At 42.5% G+C, this 25,958-nt stretch overlaps 1 protein-coding gene across 2 annotated transcripts in view; it reads right to left on the minus strand.

Annotated features, from left to right (window-relative positions):
- Positions 1 to 381: 381 nt before the first annotated feature.
- ep400 (E1A binding protein p400) overlaps positions 382 to 25,958 on the minus strand; it is a 231,378-nt gene continuing 205,801 nt past the window's right edge. For both annotated transcript variants that reach the window (XM_034169641.1, XM_034169640.1), the window contains 7 exons: positions 25,794 to 25,957; positions 12,510 to 12,737; positions 7,512 to 7,686; positions 7,195 to 7,352; positions 6,947 to 7,105; positions 6,783 to 6,860; positions 382 to 1,264 (listed from right to left, as the gene is read on the minus strand). In XM_034169641.1, coding sequence (XP_034025532.1) covers positions 944 to 1,264; positions 6,783 to 6,860; positions 6,947 to 7,105; positions 7,195 to 7,352; positions 7,512 to 7,686; positions 12,510 to 12,737; positions 25,794 to 25,957 — 1,283 coding nt within the window. In that variant the 3' untranslated portion in view covers positions 382 to 943. The remainder of the gene's footprint in view (positions 1,265 to 6,782; positions 6,861 to 6,946; positions 7,106 to 7,194; positions 7,353 to 7,511; positions 7,687 to 12,509; positions 12,738 to 25,793; position 25,958) is intronic.

Here is a 25,958-nt window from a genome sequence, read left to right on the forward strand (position 1 = left end):
ATCTTTTTTTCTTGATTTCTTATAGTGTTTCTTAAAGCCAGAAAGTTGCCATTTGAAATGACTTTAGTTTTGTGTCATGTCTGTGATCTGCTTTTTTTCTACAAAATTAAACAACTGAATGAACATCCTCCGAGGCTGGTGATTCCATCATTTTTGCCAGGGGTTGTAAACCTGAATCTAACAAATGAAAACTGACCTCACATTCAATGACACCTTTCTGAAAGTCAAAATTGTTCTTTGCCTCATTATTTTATATTTCCTTTGTTACTTTTTGAGATAAAACCCAGCTCTAGTCTGTGTCTGAGTTGTGAGTGTCGCCTTAAGGACTCAGGACAGTGAAGTATTTACAAGATATTTAATGAAAAGATGAAAGGAAAAATGTGTATAAAAAAGAAAACACTTTATTACAATTAGGCTGAAAAAGGATGAAAACAACACCTTTACAAATACAAAGATTTTTCAATATTTACACTTTTACTTTGACATCAATAAAAAAGAATTTGAACAAACAAAACACAAACGTACATGTTTACAGTGTATTTGTTGTAATAATAAAAAAAGCAACACATTCACCGTTCGTTATGTGAAGACGAGACAAAAACGCACGACTGAACAAACACTTACTCTAAAGGATGACGTCTCCCAATCAGAATTATCCACAAGCCCCCAGTACTGCTATCCATGGAGTGATGTCATCATGGTGAAGGCGTGGCGGGTCATGTAATGTGAAATGTGTGTAACTTTTCACAGAACAATATATAAATAAAGACTTAAAACAGCGTTGATTCAGTTTGCAGGCAGAAGAGCCACGATCGAGCAAAGCATGTGAACAATAAAAATCTGCGGCTAGTTTTTAGATGACGTTAGAACACTGGGGTACGGTTTTGCACAAACTGTGGTATCCAGGCAAACAGTTTGGCTGAGTGCAGAACATGTGTGGACTTCAGCTGCTCCCCCCGCTGGGCTTGGCTGGAGCTTTGGCCCTCATGCCACCCTGGCGAGCCTGGCCTTTGTTGGGCTGCTGGGGCTGAGCAGATTGCTGCACCGGGGATTCAGCAGTAGATGGTGCTGCTGGCTGCTGGGCGGGGCTGTGGGGGGGAGGGGTCTGGATCTGCGGTGAGGTGGCTGCAGTCACCACCTGCTGCTGGATGATCTTCTGCTGGACCACCTGAGCCGTCGCCGTCCCAGCTGGAATCATCTGAACCTGAGCAGGAGCCGAGGAGACTGCCTGGGTCAGAGCCACAGTCTGAGGCTGGGCCTGGATCTGAAGAAGAAGAAGAAGAAGAAGACGTTTAGATGCTGCTGCAGCTTCATTACTCAAAGTGGTGGTGTGTATTCACAGTGTAGCAATGGACCTAATATCACTAAACAATAAGCAAGTGCTATCAGTGCTAAAAATGCTAACATGCAAATTAAGTAACACAAAAATGCCAGTTGTTGGAAATACTGGAGCACAGACTTATTAAGACGGTCCTTGAGGACAATTAACTGCACAGAAAGCCATATTTTCACAGATATGTGGAAAGAAATCCCTAGAAAAGACCAACACAGCCGGCTCACTGCTAGCAGGACTCGCGAGACAACAACTGTTGGTGTACCAGCTGCGAGGACAGAATACAACACTGCGATTGGTCCAGGTTGTCTTCTTTTGGATGTTGACAGATGTACAACTGGTCAAAGACGACCTTTTTTACATACTTTTGAGTAACAAATCCTACCAGTGTACTTTGATGTCAAAATGCGCACAGGTTGGCAACTCTTGTTATTTATGGTGTTAAACATGTGATGCGATTTATTTACAGTTGTATGCAAAAGTCTGGGCAACTCTGATAATTTTCATGATTTTCCTTTACAACCCCAATTCCAATAAAGTTGGAATTGGGGTTGTCCTCAGTTCCCAAACGCTTATTGAGTGTTGTTAGAAGGAAAGGTGATGTAACACAGTGGTAAACATACCACTGTCCCAACTTTTTTGAAACGTGCTGCAGGCATCCATTTCAAAATGAGCAAATATTTGCACAAAAACAATAAAGTTTATCAGTTTGAACATTAAATATCTTGTCTTTGTGGTGTATTCAATTGAATATAAGTTGAAGAGGATTTCAAAATCATTGGATTCTGTTTTTATTTACATTTTACACAACGTCCCAACTTCATTGGAATTGGGGTTGTAAAATAGGGTTAAGAACAATTCTGACGTTCAATATAGAGGAAAGGTAATTGAAGATGTCAACCCAAAAACCTTGAATCTTAAGCCACATTCACACTGGGCGCGACCCGAGCGACAGCAGTGACAGGTTGCCATGTAATCCCTATGGAAGGAGGCTTTGTGGCGCCAAGCCACGCAACGCGAAGCGATGGATGCGAATGAAGCTTCCATCGTGATTTTGAGCATCCAGTGAAGTGATTTTGAGTGATTGGTGTGTTGAGTGAATATGGAGTGACGTGGTGATGTCTGGAGTTTGACTGAGTTGGATGTGAACATGTCCTGTCTCTGGTAGCAGCCTGTGAGCAGGACTTATGTCCCTTTTGTCCTTTATTTCACCATTATGACAGAGTTTTTGGGGAAAGAGCAAGCAGCAGCACCGCAGCAGTGGACAGTTTTTTTTTTTTCACGTGTGCACGTGAGCGAATCATCCGTGAAAATTATTTTATTTATTAACTACACAGATGTATAATAAAACAAATTGTGGCTGGTTTATAAACACAATTATGACAGAGAGCGAGCAGCAGCACCACAGCAGTGGACAGTTTTTTTTTGTAGTTTGGTGAGGACAAAGAGAATGACTTTGGGCCAGCCTCAAGGCAGCTCCAGAAAACTGTCAGGCAACTCATTAAAGGGAATCAGGTCATGTTCAGCAAGGGTGAAGAGCTGCTAACCTGCACAGAAAATATAGTCAGGTGGTGGATGATCTCCTTGATCCTACTGACCCCGTCTGAGGAAGCAGGGATAGAAAACTCCGGCAGATCTGGTGCCATCTCCCTCGTGGAAGTCATTTTGATAGTCAAAAAATCTGAGAGATCCTCCAGATGTTGTTAGGTTCTCATGGCTGACATGCTAATACAATGCTGCATGGAAGTCAGGGACAGTACCTCTGATGGCAAACTGGAGTGGTGCTCCCCATCGTTACAGTGTAGAATGTAACGATTCATTACACTAGAAGTCTTTCAGAAAGCGCTGTAACTAGGTTTAAGGATATGATTCCTTCTTTATGTTCTCTAATGCCATATACCAACACAGTGCAGAGTAGCTACCTAAACTCTGTAAGGGAGATAGAGTATCTCGTCAATAGTTTTACATCCTCTTTGAAGACAACTTTGGATGCTGTAGCTCCTCTAAAAAAGAGAGCTTTAAATCAGAAGTGTCTGACTCCATGGTATAACTCACAAACTCGTAGCTTAAAGCAGATAACCCGTAAGTTGGAGAGGAAATGGCGTCTCACTAATTTAGAAGATCTTCACTTAGCCTGGAAAAAGAGTTTGTTGCTCTATAAAAAAAGCCCTCCGTAAAGCTAGGACATCTTTCTACTCATCACTAATTGAAGAAAATAAGAATAACCCCAGGTTTCTTTTCAGCACTGTAGCCAGGCTGACAAAGAGTCAGAGCTCTATTGAGCTGAGTATTCCATTAACTTTAACTAGTAATGACTTCATGACTTTCTTTGCTAACAACATTTTGACTATTAGAGAAGAAATTACTCATAACCATCCCAAAGATGTATCGTTATCTTTGGCTGCTTTCAGTGATGCCGGTATTTGGTTAGACTCTTTCTCTCCGATTGTTCTGTCTGAGTTATTTTCATTAGTTACTTCATCCAAACCATCAACATGTTTATTAGACCCCATTCCTACCAGGCTGCTCAAGGAAGCCCTACCATTATTAAATGCTTCAATCTTAAATATGATCAATCTATCTTTGTTAGTTGGTTATGTACCACAGGCTTTTAAGGTGGCAGTAATTAAACCATTACTTAAAAAGCCATCACTTGACCCAGCTATCTTAGCTAATTATAGGCCAATCTCCAACCTTCCTTTTCTCTCAAAGATTCTTGAAAGGGTAGTTGTAAAACAGCTAACTGATCATCTGCAGAGGAATGGTCTATTTGAAGAGTTTCAGTCAGGTTTTAGAATTCATCATAGTACAGAAACAGCATTAGTGAAGGTTACAAATGATCTTCTTATGGCCTCAGACAGTGGACTCATCTCTGTGCTTGTTCTGTTAGACCTCAGTGCTGCTTTGATACTGTTGACCATAAAATTTTATTACAGAGATTAGAGCATGCCATAGGTATTAAAGGCACTGCGCTGCGGTGGTTTGAATCATATTTGTCTAATAGATTACAATTTGTTCATGTAAATGGGGAATCTTCTTCACAGACTAAAGTTAATTATGGAGTTCCACAAGGTTCTGTGCTAGGAGCCAATTTTATTCACTTTATACATGCTTCCCTTAGGCAGTATTATTAGACAGTATTGCTTAAATTTTCATTGTTACGCAGATGATACCCAGCTTTATTTATCCATGAAGCCAGAGGACACACACCAATTAGCTAAACTGCAGGATTGTCTTACAGACATAAAGACATGGATGACCTCTAATTTCCTGCTTTTAAACTCAGATAAAACTGAAGTTATTGTACTTGGCCCCACAAATCTTAGAAACATGGTGTCTAACCAGATCCTTACTCTGGATGGCATTTCCCTGATCTCTAGTAATACTGTGAGAAATCTTGGAGTCATTTTTGATCAGGATATGTCATTCAAAGCGCATATTAAACAAATATGTAGGACTGCCTTTTTGCATTTACGCAATATCTCTAAAATCAGAAAGGTCTTGTCTCAGAGTGATGCTGAAAAACTAATTCATGCATTTATTTCCTCTAGGCTGGACTATTGTAATTCATTATTATCAGGTTGTCCTAAAAGTTCCCTAAAAGCCTTCAGTTGGTTCAGAATGCTGCAGCTAGAGTACTGACGGGGACTAGAAGGAGAGAGCATATCTCACCCATATTGGCCTCTCTTCATTGGCTTCCTGTTAATTCTAGAATAGAATTTAAAATTCTTCTTCTTACTTATAAGGTTTTGAATAATCAGGTCCCATCTTATCTTAGGGACCTCGTAGTACCATATTACCCCATTAGAGCGCTTCGCTCTCAGACTGCGGGCTTACTTGTAGTTCCTAGGGTTTGTAAGAGTAGAATGGGAGGCAGAGCCTTCAGCTTTCAGGCTCCTCTCCTGTGGAACCAGCTCCCAATTCAGATCAGGGAGACAGATACCCTCTCTACTTTTAAGATTAGGCTTAAAACTTTCCTTTTCGCTAAGGCTTATAGTTAGGGCTGGATCGGGTGACCCTGGACCATCCCTTGGTTATGCTGCTTTAGACGTAGATTGTGGGGGGGTTCCCATGATGCACTGTTTCTTTCTCTTTTTGCTCCGTATGCATCATTCTGCATTTAATCATTAGTGATCGATCTCTGCTCCCCTCCACAGCATGTCTTTTTCCTGGTTTTTTCCCTCAGCCCCAACCAGTCTCAGCAGAAGACTGCCCCTCCCTGAGCCTGGTTCTGCTGGAGGTTTCTTCCTGGTAAAAGGGAGTTTTTCCTTCCCACTGTGGCCAAGTGCTTGCTCATAGGGGGTCGTTTTGACTGTTGGGGTTTTTCATAATTATTGTATGGCCTTGCCTTACAATATGGAGCGCCTTGGGGCAACTGTTTGTTGTGATTTGGCGCTATATAAGAAAAAAGTTGATTGATTGATTGATTGATAGAATGTGTGTTCTAATTACAGAGGAATCAACACTTCTCAGCCTCCTTGGGAAGCCTATGCCAGGGTACTAGAGAGGAGACTTCGACTGTTAGTCAAACCACAGACTCAGGAGGAGCAGAGGGAGTTCCCTCCTGGTTGTGGAACTGTGGACCAGTTCTTTACCCTTGGCAAGGATATTACAAAAGGCTGAGGAGTATGACCAAACAGTCTTCGTGTGTTTTGTGGATTTGGAAAAAACATACAATCGGCTCTCTCAAGGCATCCTGTGGGGGGTGCTGCAGAAGTATCAGGAACCAGAACCGTTGCAACCTGCTATCCAGTGTCCATATGAACAAATGAGGAGCTATGTCTGAATGCTTGGCATTAAGAGGGTGCCAGACTCTGCCAGGGCTGCCCCAATCCTGTTTGTGATCTTCATGGAAAGGATTTCATGGTGCTGTGAGAGACTGCAGAATGTCTAGTTTGGTAACCACAGAGTAGCATCTCTGCTTTTTTCTGATAATGTGGATCTGGTCAGCTTCATCAAGCACTGAACTTTGATGTGCACCGAGCAGGTGATAAGCAACTGGTATGGATCAGCACCTCCAAATCCTGACAGCATGATCCTCTGAAGGAAAAGGAAGGCTTGTCCCCTCTGGGTCAGGGGGAAGCTATTGCCCCCAAGTGGACGAGCTGAAGTACCTCAGGGCCTTGTCCACGAGTGGGGTAAATTGAAGTGCAAGAAGGACAGACTGATTAGGGCTACGGTGGATGTTCATTGTGTTTGAATTTCAAAGAAATTATTTTTTTTTAACTGCAATGCTTGATGTTTCCTAGTTGTAGATTTTATGAATCATTTACAGCCGTTGGTCAAAAGGTTGTCATTTATTCCGTGGAGACGCATTTTCATGGTATCACGATACTAGCTTATATAAAAGATTCGGTACAGACTTCACCATGGGATTATCGTGATTCATCGCTCCAGCCCGACTCTGAAGCACTTTGGTGAGGTGCACGTCTCACGAGCAGTAACCTACCTGCTGAGGAGAGGAGACGATCTGCTGAATACTGGCCACAGAAGGCTGCTGCTGCACCATCTGAGGGATCTTAGCCACCTGACAACAGGAGCACAGAATCAGACACACAAAGCCTCCACCTCCACGCCCCAAGTCTGGAGTAAGAGCCGAGCAGGTCACCAGACCTGGATTTGTTGTGCTCCTGGAGGTTTCTGAGCCTGGGCGATGGACGTAGTGAAGAACTGGGTCTTGATCCCTGGTTGGAGCTGGGTGGTGGCAGCATAGGTCACTTTCTGCTGCTGCGCCGGCTGAGCTGCCTGGACAGTAACCTGCTGAGTACTGATCTAAGCAACAAACCCACACAGTAAACAGACTGAAGTGTTCCGATATAAAATCAGTGTTTCTGCTGCGTCATTCCCACCGGGTGACCGACCTTCTGCTGCACTGCGGCCTGGCCCTGCTGCGGCTGTCCTGCTTTCTGCTGAGCGACAGCTGCTGCTTGGACCGCTGCCTGCTGCTTCTTCATTTGAAGGAGCTGCTGCACCTGTTGGACCTGCATCTGCTGGAAGGGCGGCGTCAGTACAGGCCCACCTGAGAGAGGCAGATACTTTCAGATGGGGGTCGTAGCCCACGTGGTCAGGCTAACACCATCAAATAAAGAGCTGACGTGGAAAGTCAAGTCACCCAGAGTGCACTGAGGACACACTTCATTTACACAGTTGAAGTGATTCATCATGGCATGTGACCCACCTGTTTTCTGAGCCTGGCCAATAGCCACACTAATGCCAGCCACAGTGACGGGCAGCGTGGTGACCCCGGCAGAGGAGACCACAGCTGGCACAGAGACGACTGGAGGCTTGGTGAGGGTCACCTGTGCTGTCTGCGCTGCCTGGGCCTGGATCTGACCCTGAGTGGGGACTCGCGTCTGTGAAAGGAAATCTCAGTCAGCTCATTCCACTATGACAGACAGCCAAAAAAAAAAAAAAAGATGGAACAACCTGTCTCAAATGTCAGGGGTTTTTTTTGGAATGAAAAACAAGTTAATGCATAGAAAATATAAGAAGGAACTTTGGATTCATTTAATAAACACTACTACTATACAACTAATAATACAATTATACAATACAGGACATTAAGAAACTTAAGACAGCTGTCAAACAGTGACTGACTCAGTCTGTCAAAGATGATGAGGGGCTATGAAGATACAACCTCTTTTCTGGATTCTTCTGTGTTGACGTGTGCTAACCCAGAGCTTACCACTGACATTGTTTCTGCTTGCTTTAATTAAACTCATGCAGTGCCCGTAGGAAATTTGTGTTCCTATAGAAAACTGGGAACTTAAGTAGAATTTTCATGGTTGGTCGTATGAGGCTGTGTTTGAAGGTGGGATGGTTGACACTGAGATACAAAGAGACATGCAAAGACAGTTATTTTAAGAAAAAGACATTCATCCAACATCCAACATAGTCAGCCATATACACACACAGAGTAGACCTGTTCAAAATATCAAATGTTACAAAACCTTTTGGGCCACATATTGTTCTTGTTCCACTAATAAAATCAAAGATCTATGCCTAATTTTACTGTAATCAGACATTGTTTAGGGTCCGCCACAAAGCAATAATTTTCTCCAAACAAGCAAAAAGGGGAGACGACTTCCAGTAATGTAATACAGACCAGATCCGGGTGGCAGGGGCTAGCTGTGGGGGGTGTGGAACGTCACCTCACTGTGTGGGAAGGAGCCAAAACCTGTGCAAGAGGTGGAGCTATACCAGTTAGATCTGGTGGGCTTCCCCTCCAAGCACAACTTCGGCTCCGGAACAACCCTTGATAGGGGTTGGACTTTATTCTTCTCTGGAGTTGGAGTGTGGGGATACTCACGAGTCCCTGCCTGATCGCCGCTATGTTGGAGTTTAACCCGTGGGGGACGCAAAGCAGCGGATGTGGGAGGATTTTGGAGCAACCATGGAGAAGGACTTTCAGTCATCACCAAGGTGCTTCTGGCGGACCGTGAGGCACCTCAGGAGGGGAAAACGGGGGACCATCCAAGCTGTCTACAGTAAGGATGGGACTCAACTGAGGATGTAATCCGGCGCTGGAAGGAACGCTTTGAGGAACACCTGCATCAGACCGGAGTGCCCTCTATAGCAGGGGCAGTAAGTAATGTGGTCTTGCCCCAAGAGAAGGAGTTCAAGTACTTCGGGGTGTTGTTCATGAGTGAGGGGACAATGGAGCGTGAGACTGGCTGGAGAATTGGTGCACCAGGGGCGGTATTGCATTCGCGCTACTGTACTGTTGTGATGAAAAGGGAGCTGAGTCAAAAGGCAAAGCTCTCGATCTACTGGTCAATCTTCACTCCTACTCTCACATACGGTCATGAGGGTTGGCTTATGACCGAAAGAACTAGATTGTGGGTACAAGCGGCTGAAATGGGCTTCCTCAGGAGAGTGGCTGGTGTCTCCCTTAGAGACAGGGTGAGAAGCTTGGTCATCCGTGGGGAGCTCGGGCTAGAGCTGCCGCTCCGTGTTGAAAGGAGCCAGTTGAGGTGGTTTGGGCATTTGGTAAGGATGCCCCCTGAGTGTTCCAGGCACGTCCATCTGGGAGGAGACCCCGTGGAAGATCCAGGACTAGGTGGAGAGAACGTATTTTCACACTGGCCCGGGAACGCGTCGGGATCCCCCAGTCAGAGGCGGACAATGTGGCCCGGGAAAGGGCAATCTGGGATCCCCTGCTTGAGCTGTTACCCCCGCGGCCCGATCCTGGATAAGCGGTTGAAGATGAATGATGCTGCATTCATCCTGCCTGGCCAAGTTTCCTGTGCCTTTGTAGCTCACACATCCCCAAAACATCATCAATCCACCTCCATGCTTCAGAGTAGGAAGGGTGTACCTTTCATCATAGGCCTTATTGAGTCCTCTCCAAACGGGATATCTTATTATATCCCTTTCCTGCTTTATACAGTTCAATTAGCTTTTCTTTGACAACTCTTTTGCCTTCCCTATGACTCAGAAGCCAGAAACGTCAGTGCAGTACTGGATGAAAGATGCAAGGGTCGATCAGGAGCCCAAAAACCTACTGACCTTTTACACACACACACACACACACACACACACACACACACACACACACACACACACACACACACACACACACACACACACACACACACACACACACACACACACACACACACACACACACACACACAGATTGCAAGCTACCTTTTGTAGCCATTCAAGCCTGTTTGTGTCAACTTGTGTGCACGTTATCATGCTAAAATCACCAGGTTATGTAAAATTTTGAACAGGGTCATTTGGGTAGTTTCTGTTAGGTTATGATTTAAAAAGAGTAAATACAGTTGTTTGATAATAAATGGCTTCACACAACCACTACCCACGAGTGAGAGAAAAAAACAAAAACAAAAAACTTGTCTGAAAAACGGCCAAAAAAAATCTGAAATTCTGCCAGGTTATGGAAACCTTTGAGCACAACTGTACAGTACATCCAGAAAATATTAACAGTGCTTCACTTCTTCCACATTTTATGTTACAGCCTTATTCCAAAATAGAGTAAATTCATGTTTCCCTCAAAATTCTCCTCATAACACCCCATAATGACACCTTTTTTTTTTTAATTTTTGCAAATTTACAAATAAAAAAATTAAGAAATTGTGTCTTGGCAATGCCCTCACAGCCCCTGTCACCGGTGACAGCCGGGTAGGTGATGGTCCAATGAATGGGTCTTCAGGTCCAGTCCTCAAGGGCTGGTGTCCTGCACCTTTTAGATGTGTCCCTGGTACACGTCTACGGAAGCAGGCCACAGTGTCAGATAAACTGAACATCCACCATAGTGGATTTTCTGCACTAATTTCCCCGCTAAGCTAATGGATTCCACACCCGCATTTGTCATAAGCCTTGCAGGGTCTCGAATCACCTGCTCCGTGGCCTACTGTAAATTCTTAATGTTACCCTCCCTGTAGAGTTTTATCTATGTTCACAGAAAAGATGGCGGCGCCTTCCCCAGTAGGGTGGAGGATGTCCAGTATCAGCAAGCCATGGCGGCCCCAGAATGAAGGCCAGTTATCAATAAAAGCTAGAGCCTTGCTCTCTACAAAATTGCACCAGCCACCTATTTAATGATGTCAGCCTGCTAAATGCTTCATCATTACCCCAGGAGAGGAGGGGACCAGAGACTATTAATCTATGCCGACACATCTTTCTGGGAAGATCACAAGTCCTCTTTATGTCCAATTTTTGTGACCTCTGAGTGCTTCATCCTGACATCATTGGTGCTGACGTGAATAACTATGTGACTATATCCCATGTCATGTTCCTTAGTCTGTCTTCTCTTCTGCAGTGTCAGCACCCTCAGAGGGGATGCAATGTCAGGAGCTCTGGCTCAAGGAATACATTTAATGTCAGCTGGTGTCTGTAACCTGACTTTGCAGGTGATAGAATCCCCTATCACTAAAGTCTGGTGTTTCAGCCAGGAGTGGAAGTCACTTGTGGGCTCAGAGAATTCACATCAGGCAAATCCAAGGGGGAGAACAGATTCACAGTTCGCAGTGGCGAGTGTGATCGGGGTACCACAACTGGGCACCAAGCCCTACGGGGCTTCCTCCGCCTAGCCACAGTCCGAAAGCCATCCTCCACAGCCAGCGATTCTAGGCTAATGCTCATAGGCTCGCTAGCCAGCCCAACACTAACCTCATCTGGACGGCCCGTAACATCTAACTCCACTGAGCTAAGAAGCTGCTCTAACTTACAGACACGGCTCTCTAAAGGAGCCACCCTATCTGCCAACATCACGCAGGATTTACAGAGGGTGTAAAGTAGGTGAAGTAGTGAATTTTGTGCGCTAGGAAATTCAAGAGTATAGCCAAGCAAGCATGAACTAACCAATAATGTATAAGCTAACCACTCCTAAAGCTCACACAGGATTCACACAGCTATAAATAAATGAATTAAAATTCACAGCAGTTACACTGAAAAAGTAGAAGTATTAGACTTGTAGGAACAGTAAAAAAAAAAAAAACCTCCTACGAGTAAACCACTCCTAAGATTAACACAAGAGTAAAGTACTAAGCTAAAATTCACAACAGTTACACTAAAAAACTAACAGAAGTATTAAAGTTTTATCTGTTTTATTCTTTTACTTTTAATTATGTATTTGAATTTTTTTTTATACATTTTTAATTATTCAAATTTTATGTTGAATTTTTCCCTGTGAGGCGCCTTGAGACGGCTTTAGTTGTGATATGGCGCATTATAAGTTAATTAAATTGAATTGAACTAAACATGTCCTGGCATGTCTCGCACACATGAATGCTAACACGTTAAATCAGATCCGCATGTGAAAACATTGAGACTTAATGTCCGCTGCGACGTCTCATCAGAGACGTTTCCAAAGGATTTTACAAATATGAACATCATGAAATCAGACCACAGACTAAATCCAACGAGGGTCAGGAAACAAAAACAACTCGGAAATGCTCGCCACTAGTCACATGACACAACTAACCAATGAGAGGCCAGGATAGTGCACTGCTTTGTCCCAAGCCTTGTGTTTGGCTGCCAGGTCCAGTAAACATCAAAATGGCTGACAGGAACACTTTGACATTTTACTTCAATTGATGCTTGATTTTGTGGGAAATTTCTGGGAATTCTGTGAATGTCTGGAAAACTTTAATCACTGGGAAGGAACAAAACCTCAGTCAGTCTGTGCGGGCTTCCTATCCCAGTGTCTTACCAGTCGTGCAACCTGCAGGTTGGCCACAGTGGTACCGGTCAGCACGGCTCCAGGTCGTGGTGCTGCCACAGCTGTCAGCTGAGGGTTAGTTTGTGCAGCCTGCGCCGGCTGCACCTGAGCGGCCTGCTGGGCTGCGGCTGCCTGCTGGCCTTGAGTAGCTGCTGCAGCTACCTGCTGCTGCTGCTGCTGGGCCAGCTGCAACTTCTGCTTGTGCATCTTCAACAACTCCTTTAAACACACAAAAGAGCAGTTCAAAGCTTTTCACCCGTGCACAAGTCAGTGTGATACACAACAGAAGGCTTCAGACAGGCAGGCGCCAATCTGATCTGACAGTTACAGATCATCTCAGCTGATATCAACCCCACTGACACAGTCACACCTACACTCAGTGGTGTTATTGATGGGTTTTAGATGGACAGGTGCATCGAAAAAATCCTTTGTCAGGTATTTCAGAAAGTATATAGTCTAGTGCGCATAGAAACTAAAAAGCTTCAAGCATTAATTTTGGATAAATACAGCATACAGTGAAAAAAATAAATAAAAATGTAAGATTATTTCATTTCAAATTTGAGCAACTCACTACTTATGCAGTATGACTAAATGGACTGCATTTATAGAGCTTTTCCATCTGCATCAGACGCTCAAAGCACTTTAAAATGATGCCTCACATTCACCCATTCACACAGACTCACACCGCGATGTCAGGCTGCTGATGGAAAAGCACAATATGAAAGCAGTCTAATTACCATTTGCAGTCCATATTTCTTCTTAAGTCCAGATTTTGATGATGTGTTGGTGTCACTTCTGTTGGTGAGGGTTTGGATTTCAGCAGCCTTGTTGACGCACCGCTGATTTTTCAGTTTGAGAGTTTCATTTTGTAGAGCAGGGGTCTTCAGGTCCAGTCCTCGAGGGCCGGTGTCCTGCACCTTTTAGACGTGTCCCTGGTCCAACACACCTGAATCAAATGGCTGAATTACCTCCTCAGTATGCAGTCAAGTTCTCCATAGTGCTGCTAATGACCTCATTCATTGACTCAGGTGTGTTGAAGCAGTGAACATCTAAAAGTTGCAGGACACCGGCCCTCGAGGACTGCAGTTGAAGACTGCCTGTTGTAGGGTCACTTTGCTTTACTGAAGTAGAGACTTTTTCTCTTGTGTGGTCAGATCCTTCTGGACGTTGAGGACAGCTTCTCGCTTTTGGTTAATGATCCGATGGGGGATCAGGTCATTCTCATCAAACCAGTGCTGGTGCTTCCTCTTCTGGTGTCCAGGTGTTTCTTGGCTGGCTGTCGTTATGGCTCTCGAGCTCTTCCCAATGTTTAGGAGCCGAGACAGAGTACTTTATGGGGAGTTTTTTCATCAACACAACTGAAGCTGTCCTTTTGCTTCTGGGTCTCTGAGCTTTTGACAGTTTTGCAGTGTCCAGGCCTCCTCTTGGTGTGGATGTTCAGCTGGATCCTGCAGCAGATCAGATGATGATGTTCCACAGTCATCTGCACTTGCCTTGGTGGACAGGACACCTTTCTCTCACGGCTCATAGCTTCAGACTCCGGCGAGGGCGGTCGCATCTCCTCCTCTCTCCTCTATCTCTGCTCCAACCTTCAAGTCCCTACTTCACCAGACTGTGAATTCTTCAAACTATATTGAATTAACCATGGAATTGATCAGCTGGTCTCTGGACACTACTGACACGATTTTTTTCAACAAGAAGATCAGGGCCGGGGGACGCTGCGTGCCCAGATGGAACCTACCCTGCGGGCTATGTTCTTGACGCCTGGGAGACGTGGCGTGTCGCATGCTTTGCGCCATTCTCTGTGGAGGATGTCGAGGATTTATTTATATTTGGTTTCATTGTAGGAGGGCTGGTACTTATTGGTTTATGTGCTGCCTTGACCTACCAGAAAATTGGCAAGACGGCTGCCACCAGAATCGCGACCCCCCCCCACATGTCCATCATGATTAATGAGTTGGGCAAGGCGATACATTCTCAGACTGCATTAACCCTTGAACTCGGACACAAAATGGATAACATCTTGGAGCAAAATGCATGCCTTGCAAAGGAAGATGTCGGAGTCCAGGGAATATTCATAATTTGGTGCTGGTTGTTCATGTGAAGCTGTAATGGTGTTTTTCAATGCTTAGCCATAAACATGGCAGGCTTATCAGCCTCTGAAGGAAAAAAAAATGCCCCGCTGTTTTCCTCCAGAAGAATTTCTACAGCCTTGGTGAACATTCGGCTGCCTCCTCATCTTCTCTAACTCCAGTACAGAGAGAAACTGACTTACACATGAACAGAGACTGAAAGCATGCTCCACCTCCATCCCTACACCCCCTCCTGTCCCCATCCACCACCCCATCCCAGCCCCCGTGCAGTTTTGACTGTGGTAGGTCCCCGTTCCCCCCAATCTGGCGGTGGCATGACTACAACCCCTGGCAAAAATTATGGAATCACCTGCCTCGGAGGATGTTCATTCACTTGTTTAGTTTTGTAGAAAAAAAGCAGATCACAGACATGACACAAAACTAAAGTCATTTCAAATGGCAACTTTCTGGCTTTAAGAAACACTATAAGAAATCAAGAAAAAAAGATTGTGGCAATCAGTAACGGTTACTTTTTTAGACCAAGCAGAGAAAAAAAATATGGAATCACTCAATTCTGAGGAAAAAATTATGGAATCACCCTGTAAATTTTCATCCCCAAAACTAACACCTGCATCAAATCAGATCTGCTCGTTAGTCTGCATCTAAAAAGGAGTGAACACACCTTGGAGAGCTGTTGCACCAAGTGGACTGACATGAATCATGGCTCCAACACGAGAGATGTCAATTGAAACAAAGGAGAGGATTATCAAACTCTTAAAAGAGGGTAAATCATCACGCAATGTTGCAAAAGATGTTGGTTGTTCACAGTCAGCTGTGGCTAAACTCTGGACCAAATACAAACAACATGGGAAGGTTGTTAAAGGCAAACATACTGGTAGACCAAGGAAGACATCAAAGCGTCAAGACAGAAAACCTAAAGCAATATGTCTCAAAAATTGAAAAATGTACAACAAAACAAATGAGGAACGAATGGGAGGAAACTGGAGTCAACGTCTGTGACCGAACTGTAAGAAACCGCCTAAAGGAAATGGGATTTACATACAGAAAAGCTAAATGAAAGGCATCATTAACACCTAAACAGAAAAACACAAGGTTACAATGGGCTAAGGAAAAGCAATCGTGGACTGTGAATGACTGGATGAAAGTCATATTCAGTGATGAATCTCAAATCTGCATTGGGCAAGGTGATGATGCTGGAACTTTTGTTTGGTGCCGTTCCAATGAGATTTATAAAAATGACTGCCTGAAGAGAACATGTAAATTTCCACAGTCATTGATGATATGGGGCTGCATGTCAGGTAATTCCATAATTTTTTCCTCAGAATTGAGTGATTCCATATTTTTTCCTCTGCTTGGTCTAAAAAAGTAACCGTTACTGACTGCCACAATCTTTTTTTCTTGATTTCTTATAGTGTTTCTTAAAGCCAGAAAGTTGCCATTTGAAATGACTTTAGTTTTGTGTCATGTCTGTGATCTGATTTTTTTTCTACAAAATTAAACAACTGAATGAACATCCTCCGAGGCCGGTGATTCCATAATTTTTGCCAGGGGTTGTACATGTTGCTGCGGCTTCCACACACTCACATCACCTCAATTCAGAAAACGGACTGTTTCAAGTTTACTGCACATAAACAATGTCAAATGTATATGTGCTGTCTTAATTCTGATGTGTGCCATTACTACGGTAAACAAGATTAATTGCTGTATCTTGTCTGTGGCAATTTGAGTGTGGACGTAATCTCGTTGTTGCACTTGTAACGACATTAAATCTCATCCATCCATACATTTCTGGTCAATACTTCGTGCAAGGGTGTTGCCAGGAAACTTTGAACTTTTGCTTTTGTCTGAAGACGGTACTGAGTTAGGGTCAGTGGTGGTCACAGCTAATTAAAAAGTTAGCTTCGATAACAGCTAATCCACTAATCAATCAATTCAATCAATCAATTTTTTTATATAGCGCCAAATCACAACAAACAGTTGCCCCAAGGCGCTTTATATTGTAAGGCAAGGCCATACAATAATTATGTAAAACCCCAACGGTCAAAACGACCCCCTGTGAGCAAGCACTGGCTACAGTGGGAAGGAAAAACTCCCTTTTAACAGGAAGAAACCTCCAGCAGAACCAGGCTCAGGGAGGGGCAGTCTTCTGCTGGGACTGGTTGGGGCTGAGGGAGAGAACCCAGGAAAAGACATGCTGTGGAGGGGAGCAGAGATCGATCACTAAATGATTAAATGCAGAGTGGTGCATACAGAGCAAAAAGAGAAGAAACAGTGCATCATGGGAACCCCCAGCAGTCTACGTCTATAGCAGCATAACTAAGGGATGGTTCAGGGTCACCTGATCCAGCCCTAACTATAAGCTTTAGCAAAAAGGAAAGTTTAAGCCTAATCTTAAAAGTAGAGAGGGTGTCTGTCTCCCTGATCTGAATTGGGAGCTGGTTCCACAGGAGAGGAGCCTGAAAGCTGAAGGCTCTGCCTCCCATTCTACTCTTACAAACCCTAGGAACTACAAGTAAGCCTGCAGTCTGAGAGCGAAGCGCTCTATTGGGGTGATATGGTACTACAAGGTCCCTAAGATAAGATGGGACCTGATTATTCAAAACCTTATAAGTAAGAAGAAGAATTTTAAATTCTATTCTAGAATTAACAGGAAGCCAATGAAGAGAGGCCAATATGGTGAGATATGCTCTCTCCTTCTAGTCCCCGTCAGTACTCTAGCTGCCAGCATTTTGAATTAACTGAAGGCTTTTTAGGGAACTTTTAGGACAACCTGATAATAATGAATTACAATAGTCCAGCCTAGAGGAAATAAATGCATGAATTAGTTTTTCAGCATCACTCTGAGACAAGACCTTTCTGTAAATTGCAAAAAGCAGTCCTACATATTTGTTTAATATGCGCTTTGAATGACATATCCTGATCAAAAATGACTCCAAGATTTCTCACAGTATTACTAGAGGTCAGGGTAATGCCATCCAGAGTAAGGATCTGGTTAGACACCATGTTTCTAGATTTGTGGGGCCAAGTACAATAACTTCAGTTTTATCTGAGTTTAAAAGCAGGAAATTAGAGGTCATCCATGTCTTTATGTCTGTAAGACAATCCTGCAGTTTAGCTAATTGGTGTGTGTCCTCTGGCTTCATGGATAGATAAAGCTGGGTATCATCTGCGTAACAATGAAAATTTAAGCAATACCGTCTAATAATACTGCCTAAGGGAAGCATGTATAAAGTGAAATAAAATTGGTCTAGCACAGAACCTTGTGGAACTCCATAATTAACTTTAGTCCTGTGAAGAAGATTCCCCATTTACATGAACAAATTGTAATCTATTAGACAAATATGATTCAAACCACCGCAGCGCAGTGCCTTTAATACCTATGGCATGCTCTAATCTCTGTAATAAAATTTTATGGTCAACAGTATCAAAAGCAGCACTGAGGTCTAACAGAACAAGCACAGAGATGAGTCCACTGTCCGAGGCCATAAGAAGATCATTTGTAACCTTCACTAATGCTGTTTCTAACTGAACTGCTGTAACTAACTGAAAAGTTATTTTTATAAAGCTAAACTGATAAACCACTCAAAAATTTATTGGAAGCCACAGCTAACAGATAACTTTCAAAATTGAATTTTAATGCCACAATCACAAACCCAAACAATGAATCACCACTTCTGTCTTTGTGCAATCTGCCCCCTGCTGGACGCTGCTGTTTGCTACGTATTTTGCAGTAATGAAGCAGTTGAGAGGCGTTAAGCTCAACTCTACCGCAGCTAAAGGAGCCTGACCACCAGGTTGTCACACACAAAAAAAGTCATTCCTTAACCACATACAGCAGTTCCACCATGAGGCAGAGTTCTTGGAAAATACAGCAGTTCTGACTTATGGTTTTGATTTATAAATCAAATTAATCTGGGTAGAATAACTACATTAATGAAATTCTGTCATTTGTACAAAGTTAAAATATAACATATATTTTCAGTTTAAATAATGCACTAATTCTGAAGTTTTGTAACACACACAGATGCCAAAGGGATTATGGGTAAAATGAGCCTCCGCTAACACTGATTGGTTGACTCATTCATTCTATGTAAAAACAAACACGTTAATGTGACGTGTGTGTTGGTTTACATATAAAGTTCTTTTGTAAAATATTGCCATTTTTTTTCATTTGTTAAAAAAAAAGCCATTTCAAAGCCAAATGTCAAGCTGTGATTAGACAACTGGCTGATATAACCGGGGTCAAAATGCATAGAACACTGCCATCTACTGGTGCCAGATGCTCAAAACCTTACCCATAATACTTTGCGTGCCAGAGAGTTACTGCAGTTTAAACAGCACAGAGAAAACACAAGACAACAATTGTAAATGAACATTACACAACCAAAATGTACATTTTTATTTCTTTTCATCAGCTGCAGCAAGAGACTGCAACTCTCTGTCGCGCAAAGGATTATGGGATATCTCAATACTTAGGACGAATACTGCCATGAACACTACTGGCCAGTAGATGGCAGTAGAGACCCTGAAAACTTGCTAAAACAAACATTCCAAATAAATAATCCATGTCTGCTACATTTAATCTGTGTGGAATTTAATAAACGCAAACCGAATTTCAGATACCTTATATATTTTACTCTGGAACAAAGAGGACAGACAGTGTTGTAAAGGACAATAAGCAGGATGTTATAAAGCAAACAGGAATCGATTGCAACTCACAGTGATTCCAACTGAAAATAATGGAGAAGCAACCTGGGCTTTTTCTGGCATTTTTACATAAAACAAACACAATAACAATGTCTATAAACCCAGAGAATATATTCACAAGAGTTTTAGGCACAATATACAAAGAGTTTAATGCTGTTGTCCATGTGGAGCCTGATCAGAGCGTCTCAAATGCATTTCTCCTGTCGTGAACTTTTACGGTACCCAGAATGCACTGTGAATACATCATATCCACACTAAAACCTTTAAAATTAGTGCAATACTTTAAAACTAAAACACATAGCTGATATTTCACTTTATAAAACTTCAGACGTGACTTTAATTTACATAAATTGTCCAAAATTAGTTTAGTTAAAATTTTAACCATAAGTTAAAACTGTATGCCTCTGGATGACTTGGGTGATATTGATGGCTGGTAGGGTGTTAAGAGAAATGATTTTTCTGCTCACATTTTGGTTCTCTTCTATGACCAGCTCTCCTCTGATTGCAGAGGATAGAGCAGTTTCTCCTGAAACCAGCTCTTCTCTGTTTGCGCAGGATAGAACTGTACGTCTACTTCTGAGTGGAATGGTACTTTCCATCTTTCAACTCATGCAAATATTCTTGCTGTTGCACTCAAACATTCATTACTTGTGTTATATGTGTTGGTGTAAATGTACGCTGCATCATGTAGGCTAATGGGTGGCACTCATGTCTGCATTTTAATTTGATTTCTCACAAATCAATAAAATGTTGGATATTCAGCAGTTCAAAACAACTTCCTGACAAAGACACAAATGTTTTAGCTGCAGAGCTCATTTTACAGCCAAATATCAGCACTTCATATTAAATAACTCACTGTTAAATACATTTAGTGAGATTTTACTGCAGCTGCTTTAAGTGCAAGAAAATCAAACTGACAGCATCGTAACTGGTGTGGCTTCTGTTCAGAGGCCACACATGATATGCACACTCTTAAGGCTATGAAATTGGGCTAATAGTAAAAAAAAAGTAGAAAAGGGGGTGTTCACAATAATAGCAGCATCTGCTGTTGACGCTACAAACTCAAAACTATTATGTTCAAACTGCTTTTTTATCAATCTTGTGAATCACTAAACTAGTGTTTAGTTGTATAACCACAGTTTTTCATGACTTCATCACATCTGCGAGGCATTAATTTTGTTGGTTTGGAACCAAGATTTTGCTGGTTTACTAGTGTGCTTGGGGTCATTGTCTTGTTGAAACACCCATTTCAAGGGCATGTCCTCTTCAGCATAAGGCAACATGACCTCTTCAAGTATTTTGACATATCCAAACTGATCCATGATACCTGGTATGCGATATATAGGCCCAACACCATAGTAGGAGAAACATGCCCATATCATGTTTGCACCACCATGCTTCACTGTCTTCACTGTGAACTGTGGCTTGAATTCAGAGTTTGGGGGTCATTTCACAAACTGTCTGCGGCCCTTGGACCCAAAAAGAACAATTTTACTCTCATCAGTCCACAAAATATTCCTCCATTTCTCTTTAGGCCAGTTGATGTGTTCTTTGGCAAATTGTAACCTCTTCTGCATGTCTTTTATTTAACAGAGGGACTTTGTGGGGGATTCTTGCAAATAAATTAGCTTCACACAGGCATCACACCAGCAACCATAGTCAATTGTCTTCCGGGGGCCAGAGCAGGCGACATTGAAGGAAATTTGAAACTGCTGGCTAAGGCCAAGCGTAAATTTGGTAAGATTGTAATTCACGTCGGCAGTAATGACATCCGGTTACGCCAATCGGAGGTCACTAAAATTAACATTAAATCGGTGTGTAACTTTGCAAAAACAATGTCGGACTCTGTAGTTTTCTCTGGGCCCCTCCCCAATCAGACCGGGAGTGACATGTTTAGCCGCATGTTCTCCCTGAATTGCTGGCTGTCTGAGTGGTGTCCAAAAAATGAGGTGGGCTTCATAGATAATTGGCAAAGCTTCTGGGGAAAACCTGGTCTTGTTAGGAGAGACGGCATCCATCCCACTTTGGATGGAGCAGCTCTCATTTCTAGAAATCTGGCCAATTTTCTTAAATCCTCCAAACCGTGACTATCCAGGGTTGGGACCAGGAAGCAGAGTTGTAGTCTTACACACCTCTCTGCAGCTTCTCTCCCCCTGCCATCCCCTCATTACCCCATCCCCGTAGAGACGGTGCCTGCTCCCAGACTACCAATAACCAGCAAAAATCTATTTAAGCATAAAATTCAAAAAGAAAAAATAATATAGCACCTTCAACTGCACCACAGACTAAAACAGTTAAATGTGGTCTATTAAACATTAGGTCTCTCTCTTCTAAGTCCCTGTTGGTAAATGATATAATAATTGATCAACATATTGATTTATTCTGCCTTACAGAAACCTGGTTACAGCAGGATGAATATGTTAGTTTAAATGAGTCAACACCCCCGAGTCACACTAACTGTCAGAATGCTCGTAGCACGGGCCGGGGCGGAGGATTAGCAGCAATCTTCCATTCCAGCTTATTAATTAATCAAAAACCCAGACAGAGCTTTAATTCATTTGAAAGCTTGACTCTTAGTCTTGTCCATCCAAATTGGAAGTCCCAAAACCAGTTTTATTTGTTATTATCTATCGTCCACCTGGTCGTTACTGTGAGTTTCTCTGAATTTTCAGACCTTTTGTCTGACTTAGTGCTTAGCTCAGATAAGATAATTATAGTGGGCGATTTTAACATCCACACAGATGCTGAGAATGACAGCCTCAACACTGCATTTAATCTATTATTAGACTCAATTGGCTTTGCTCAAAAAGTAAATGAGTCCACCCACCACTTGAATCATATCTTAGATCTTGTTCTGACTTATGGTATGGAAATAGAAGACTTAACAGTATTCCCTGAAAACTCCCTTCTGTCTGATCATTTCTTAATAACATTTACATTTACTCTGATGGACTACCCTGCAGTGGGGAATAAGTTTCATTACACTAGAAGTCTTTCAGAAAGCGCTGTAACTAGGTTTAAGGATATGATTCCTTCTTTATGTTCTCTAATGCCATATACCAACACAGTGCAGAGTAGGTACCTAAACTCTGTAAGTGAGATAGAGTATCTCATCAATAGTTTTACATCCTCATTGAAGACAACTTTGGATGCTGTAGCTCCTCTAAAAAAAGAGAGCTTTAAATCAGAAGTGCATGACTCCGTGGTATAACTCACAAACTTGTAGCTTAAAGCAGATAACCCGTAGTTGGAGAGGAAATGGCGTCTCACTAATTTAGAAGATCTTCACTTAGCCTGGAAAAAGAGTCTGTTGCTCTATAAAAAAGCCCTCCGTAAAGCTAGGACATCTTTCTACTCATCACTAATTGAAGAAAATAAGAACAACCCCAGGTTTCTTTTCAGCACTGTAGCCAGGCTGACAAAGAGTCAGAGCTCTATTGAGCTGAGTATTCCATTAACTTTAACTAGTAATGACTTCATGACTTTCTTTGCTAACAAAATTTTAACTATTAGAGAAAAAATTACTCATAACCATCCCAAAGACGTATCGTTATCTTTGGCTGCTTTCAGTGATGCCGGTATTTGGTTAGACTCTTTCTCTCCGATTGTTCTGTCTGAGTTATTTTCATTAGTTACTTCATCCAAACCATCAACATGTTTATTAGACCCCATTCCTACCAGGCTGCTCAAGGAAGCCCTACCATTATTTAATGCTTCAATCTTAAATATGATCAATCTATCTTTGTTAGTTGGCTATGTACCACAGGCTTTTAACGTGGCAGTAATTAAACCATTACTTAAAAAGCCATCACTTGACCCAGCTATCTTAGCTAATTATAGGCCAATCTCCAACCTTCCTTTTCTCTCACAAATTCTTGAAAGGGTAGTTGTAAAACAGCTAACTGATCATCTGCAGAGGAATGGTCTATTTGAAGAGTTTCAGTCAGGTTTTAGAATTCATCATAGTACAGAAACAGCATTAGTGAAGGTTACAAATGATCTTCTTGTGGCCTCGGACAGTGGACTCATCTCTGTGCTTGTTCTGTTAGACCTCAGTGCTGCTTTTGATACTGTTGATCATAAAATTTTATTACAGAGATTAGAGCATGCCATAGGTATTAAAGGCATTGCGCTGCGGTGGTTTGAATCATATTTGTCTAATAGATTACAATTTGTTCATGTAAATGGGGAATCTTCTTCACAGACTAAAGTTAATTATGGAGTTCCACAAGGTTCTGTGCTAGGACCAATTTTATTCACTTTATACATGCTTCCCTTAGGCAGTATTATTAGACAGTATTGCTTAAATTTTCATTGTTACGCAGATGATACCCAGCTTTATCTATCCATGAAGCCAGAGGACACACATCAATTAGCTAAACTGCAGGATTGTCTTACAGACATAAAGACATGGATGACCTCTAAAAAAAAAAACTGAAGTTATTGTACTTGGCCCCACAAATCTTAGAAACATGGTGTCTAACCAGATCCTTACTGTGGATGGCATTACCCTGACCTCTAGTAATACTGTGAGAAATCTTGGAGTCATTTTTGATCAGGATGTCATTCAAAGCGCATATTAAACAAATATGTAGGACTGCTTTTTTGCATTTACGCAATATCTCTAAAATCAGAAAGGTCTTGTCTCAGAGTGATGCTGAAAAACTAATTCATGCATTTATTTCCTCTAGGCTGGACTATTGTAATTCATTGTTATCAGGTTGTCCTAAAAGTTCCCTAAAAAGCCTTCAGTAAATTCAAAATGCTGCAGCTAGAGTACTGACGGGGACTATAAGGAGAGAGCATATCTCACCCATATTGGCCTCTCTTCATTGGCTTCCTGTTAATTCTAGAATAGAATTTAAAATTCTTCTTCTTACTTATAAGGTTTTGAATAATCAGGTCCCATCTTATCTTAGGGACCTCGTAGTACCATATCACCCCAATAGAGTGCTTCGCTCTCAGACTGCAGGCTTACTTGTAGTTCCTAGGGTTTGTAAGAGTAGAATGGGAGGCAGAGCCTTCAGCTTTCAGGCTCCTCTCCTGTGGAACCAGCTCCCAATTCAGATCAGGGAGACAGACACCCTCTCTACTTTTAAGATTAGGCTTAAAACTTTCCTTTTTGCTAAAGCTTATAGTTAGGGCTGGATCAGGTGACCCTGAACCATCCCTTAGTTATGCTGCTATAGACTTAGACTGCTGGGGGGTTCCCATGATGCACTGAGTGTTTCTTTCTCTTTTTGCTCTGTATGCACCACTCTGCATTTAATCATTAGTGATTGATCTCTGCTCCCCTCCACAGCATGTCTTTTTCCTGGTTCTCTCCCTCAGCCCCAACCAGTCCCAGCAGAAGACTGCCCCTCCCTGAGCCTGGTTCTGCTGGAGGTTTCTTCCTGTTAAAAGGGAGTTTTTCCTTCCCACTGTAGCCAAGTGCTTGCTCACAGGAGGTCGTTTTGACCGTTGGGGTTTTACATAATTATTGTATGGCCTTGCCTTACAATATAAAGCGCCTTGGGGCAACTGTTTGTTGTGATTTGGCGCTATATAAAAAAATTGATTGATTGATTGATCTTCTGTCACAGCACTTACAGGTAACTCCAGACTGTCTTTGATCATCCTGTAGCTGATCAATGGGTGAGCCTTTGCCATTCTGGTTATTCTTCTATCCATTTTGATAGTTATTTTCCGTGTTCTTCCACGCGTCTCTGTTTTTTTTGTCCATTTTAAAGCACTGGAGATCATTGTAGATGAACAGCCTATAATTTTTTGCACCTGTGTATAAGTTTTCCCCTCTCCAATCAACTTTTTAATCAAACTACGCTGTTCTTCTGAACAATGTCTTGAACGTCCCATTTTCCTCAGGCTTTCAAAGAGAAAAGCAGGTTCAACAGGTGCTGGCTTCATCCTTAAATAGGGGACACCTGATTCACACCTGTTTGTTCCACAAAATTGACGAACTCACTGATTGAATGCCACACTACTATTATTATGAACACCTTTTCTACTTTTTTTTTTTTACTAATAGCCCAATTTCATAGCCTTAAGAGTGTGCATATCATGAATGCTTGGTCTTGTTGGATTTGTGAGAATCTACTTTATCTACTGGTACCTTGTTTCCCATGTAACAATAAGAAATATACTCAAAACCTGGATTAATCTTTTTAGTCACATAGCACTACTATTATTCTGAACACTACTGTATATCAGCACAGCCCTGATCTGAAACCAGTTTAATCTCTGGACACCTTCACTTCTCTGAGGTCAGTGTGGTGTGTGGTCAGACTTCATTCAATGGCTGTGCAGAAAGCATCTCACACACACACACACACACACACACACACACACACACACACACACACACACACACACACACACACACACACACACACACACACACACACACACACACACACACACACACGGAGGGGGCTTAATCAGTCAATATGAACTTCATTCTGTTAGCTTCTTGCCTAACCTGTGGTTTTCCCACAGCTTTGACCTGTGGGGACGAGGCCTGCTGTTGTTGTTGCTGCTGCTGTTGCTGCTGCAGCTGTTGCTGCTGTTGCAGCTGTTGCTGCCGGAACATCTGAAGGTGGGCCTGGGTGAGAGGCTTTCCTTGGGATAACTGCATACCTGCGGC

The sequence above is a fragment of the Thalassophryne amazonica genome, chromosome 5 (genome assembly GCF_902500255.1).
Source record: "Thalassophryne amazonica chromosome 5, fThaAma1.1, whole genome shotgun sequence".
NCBI classification, from domain to species: Eukaryota; Metazoa; Chordata; class Actinopteri; order Batrachoidiformes; family Batrachoididae; genus Thalassophryne; species Thalassophryne amazonica.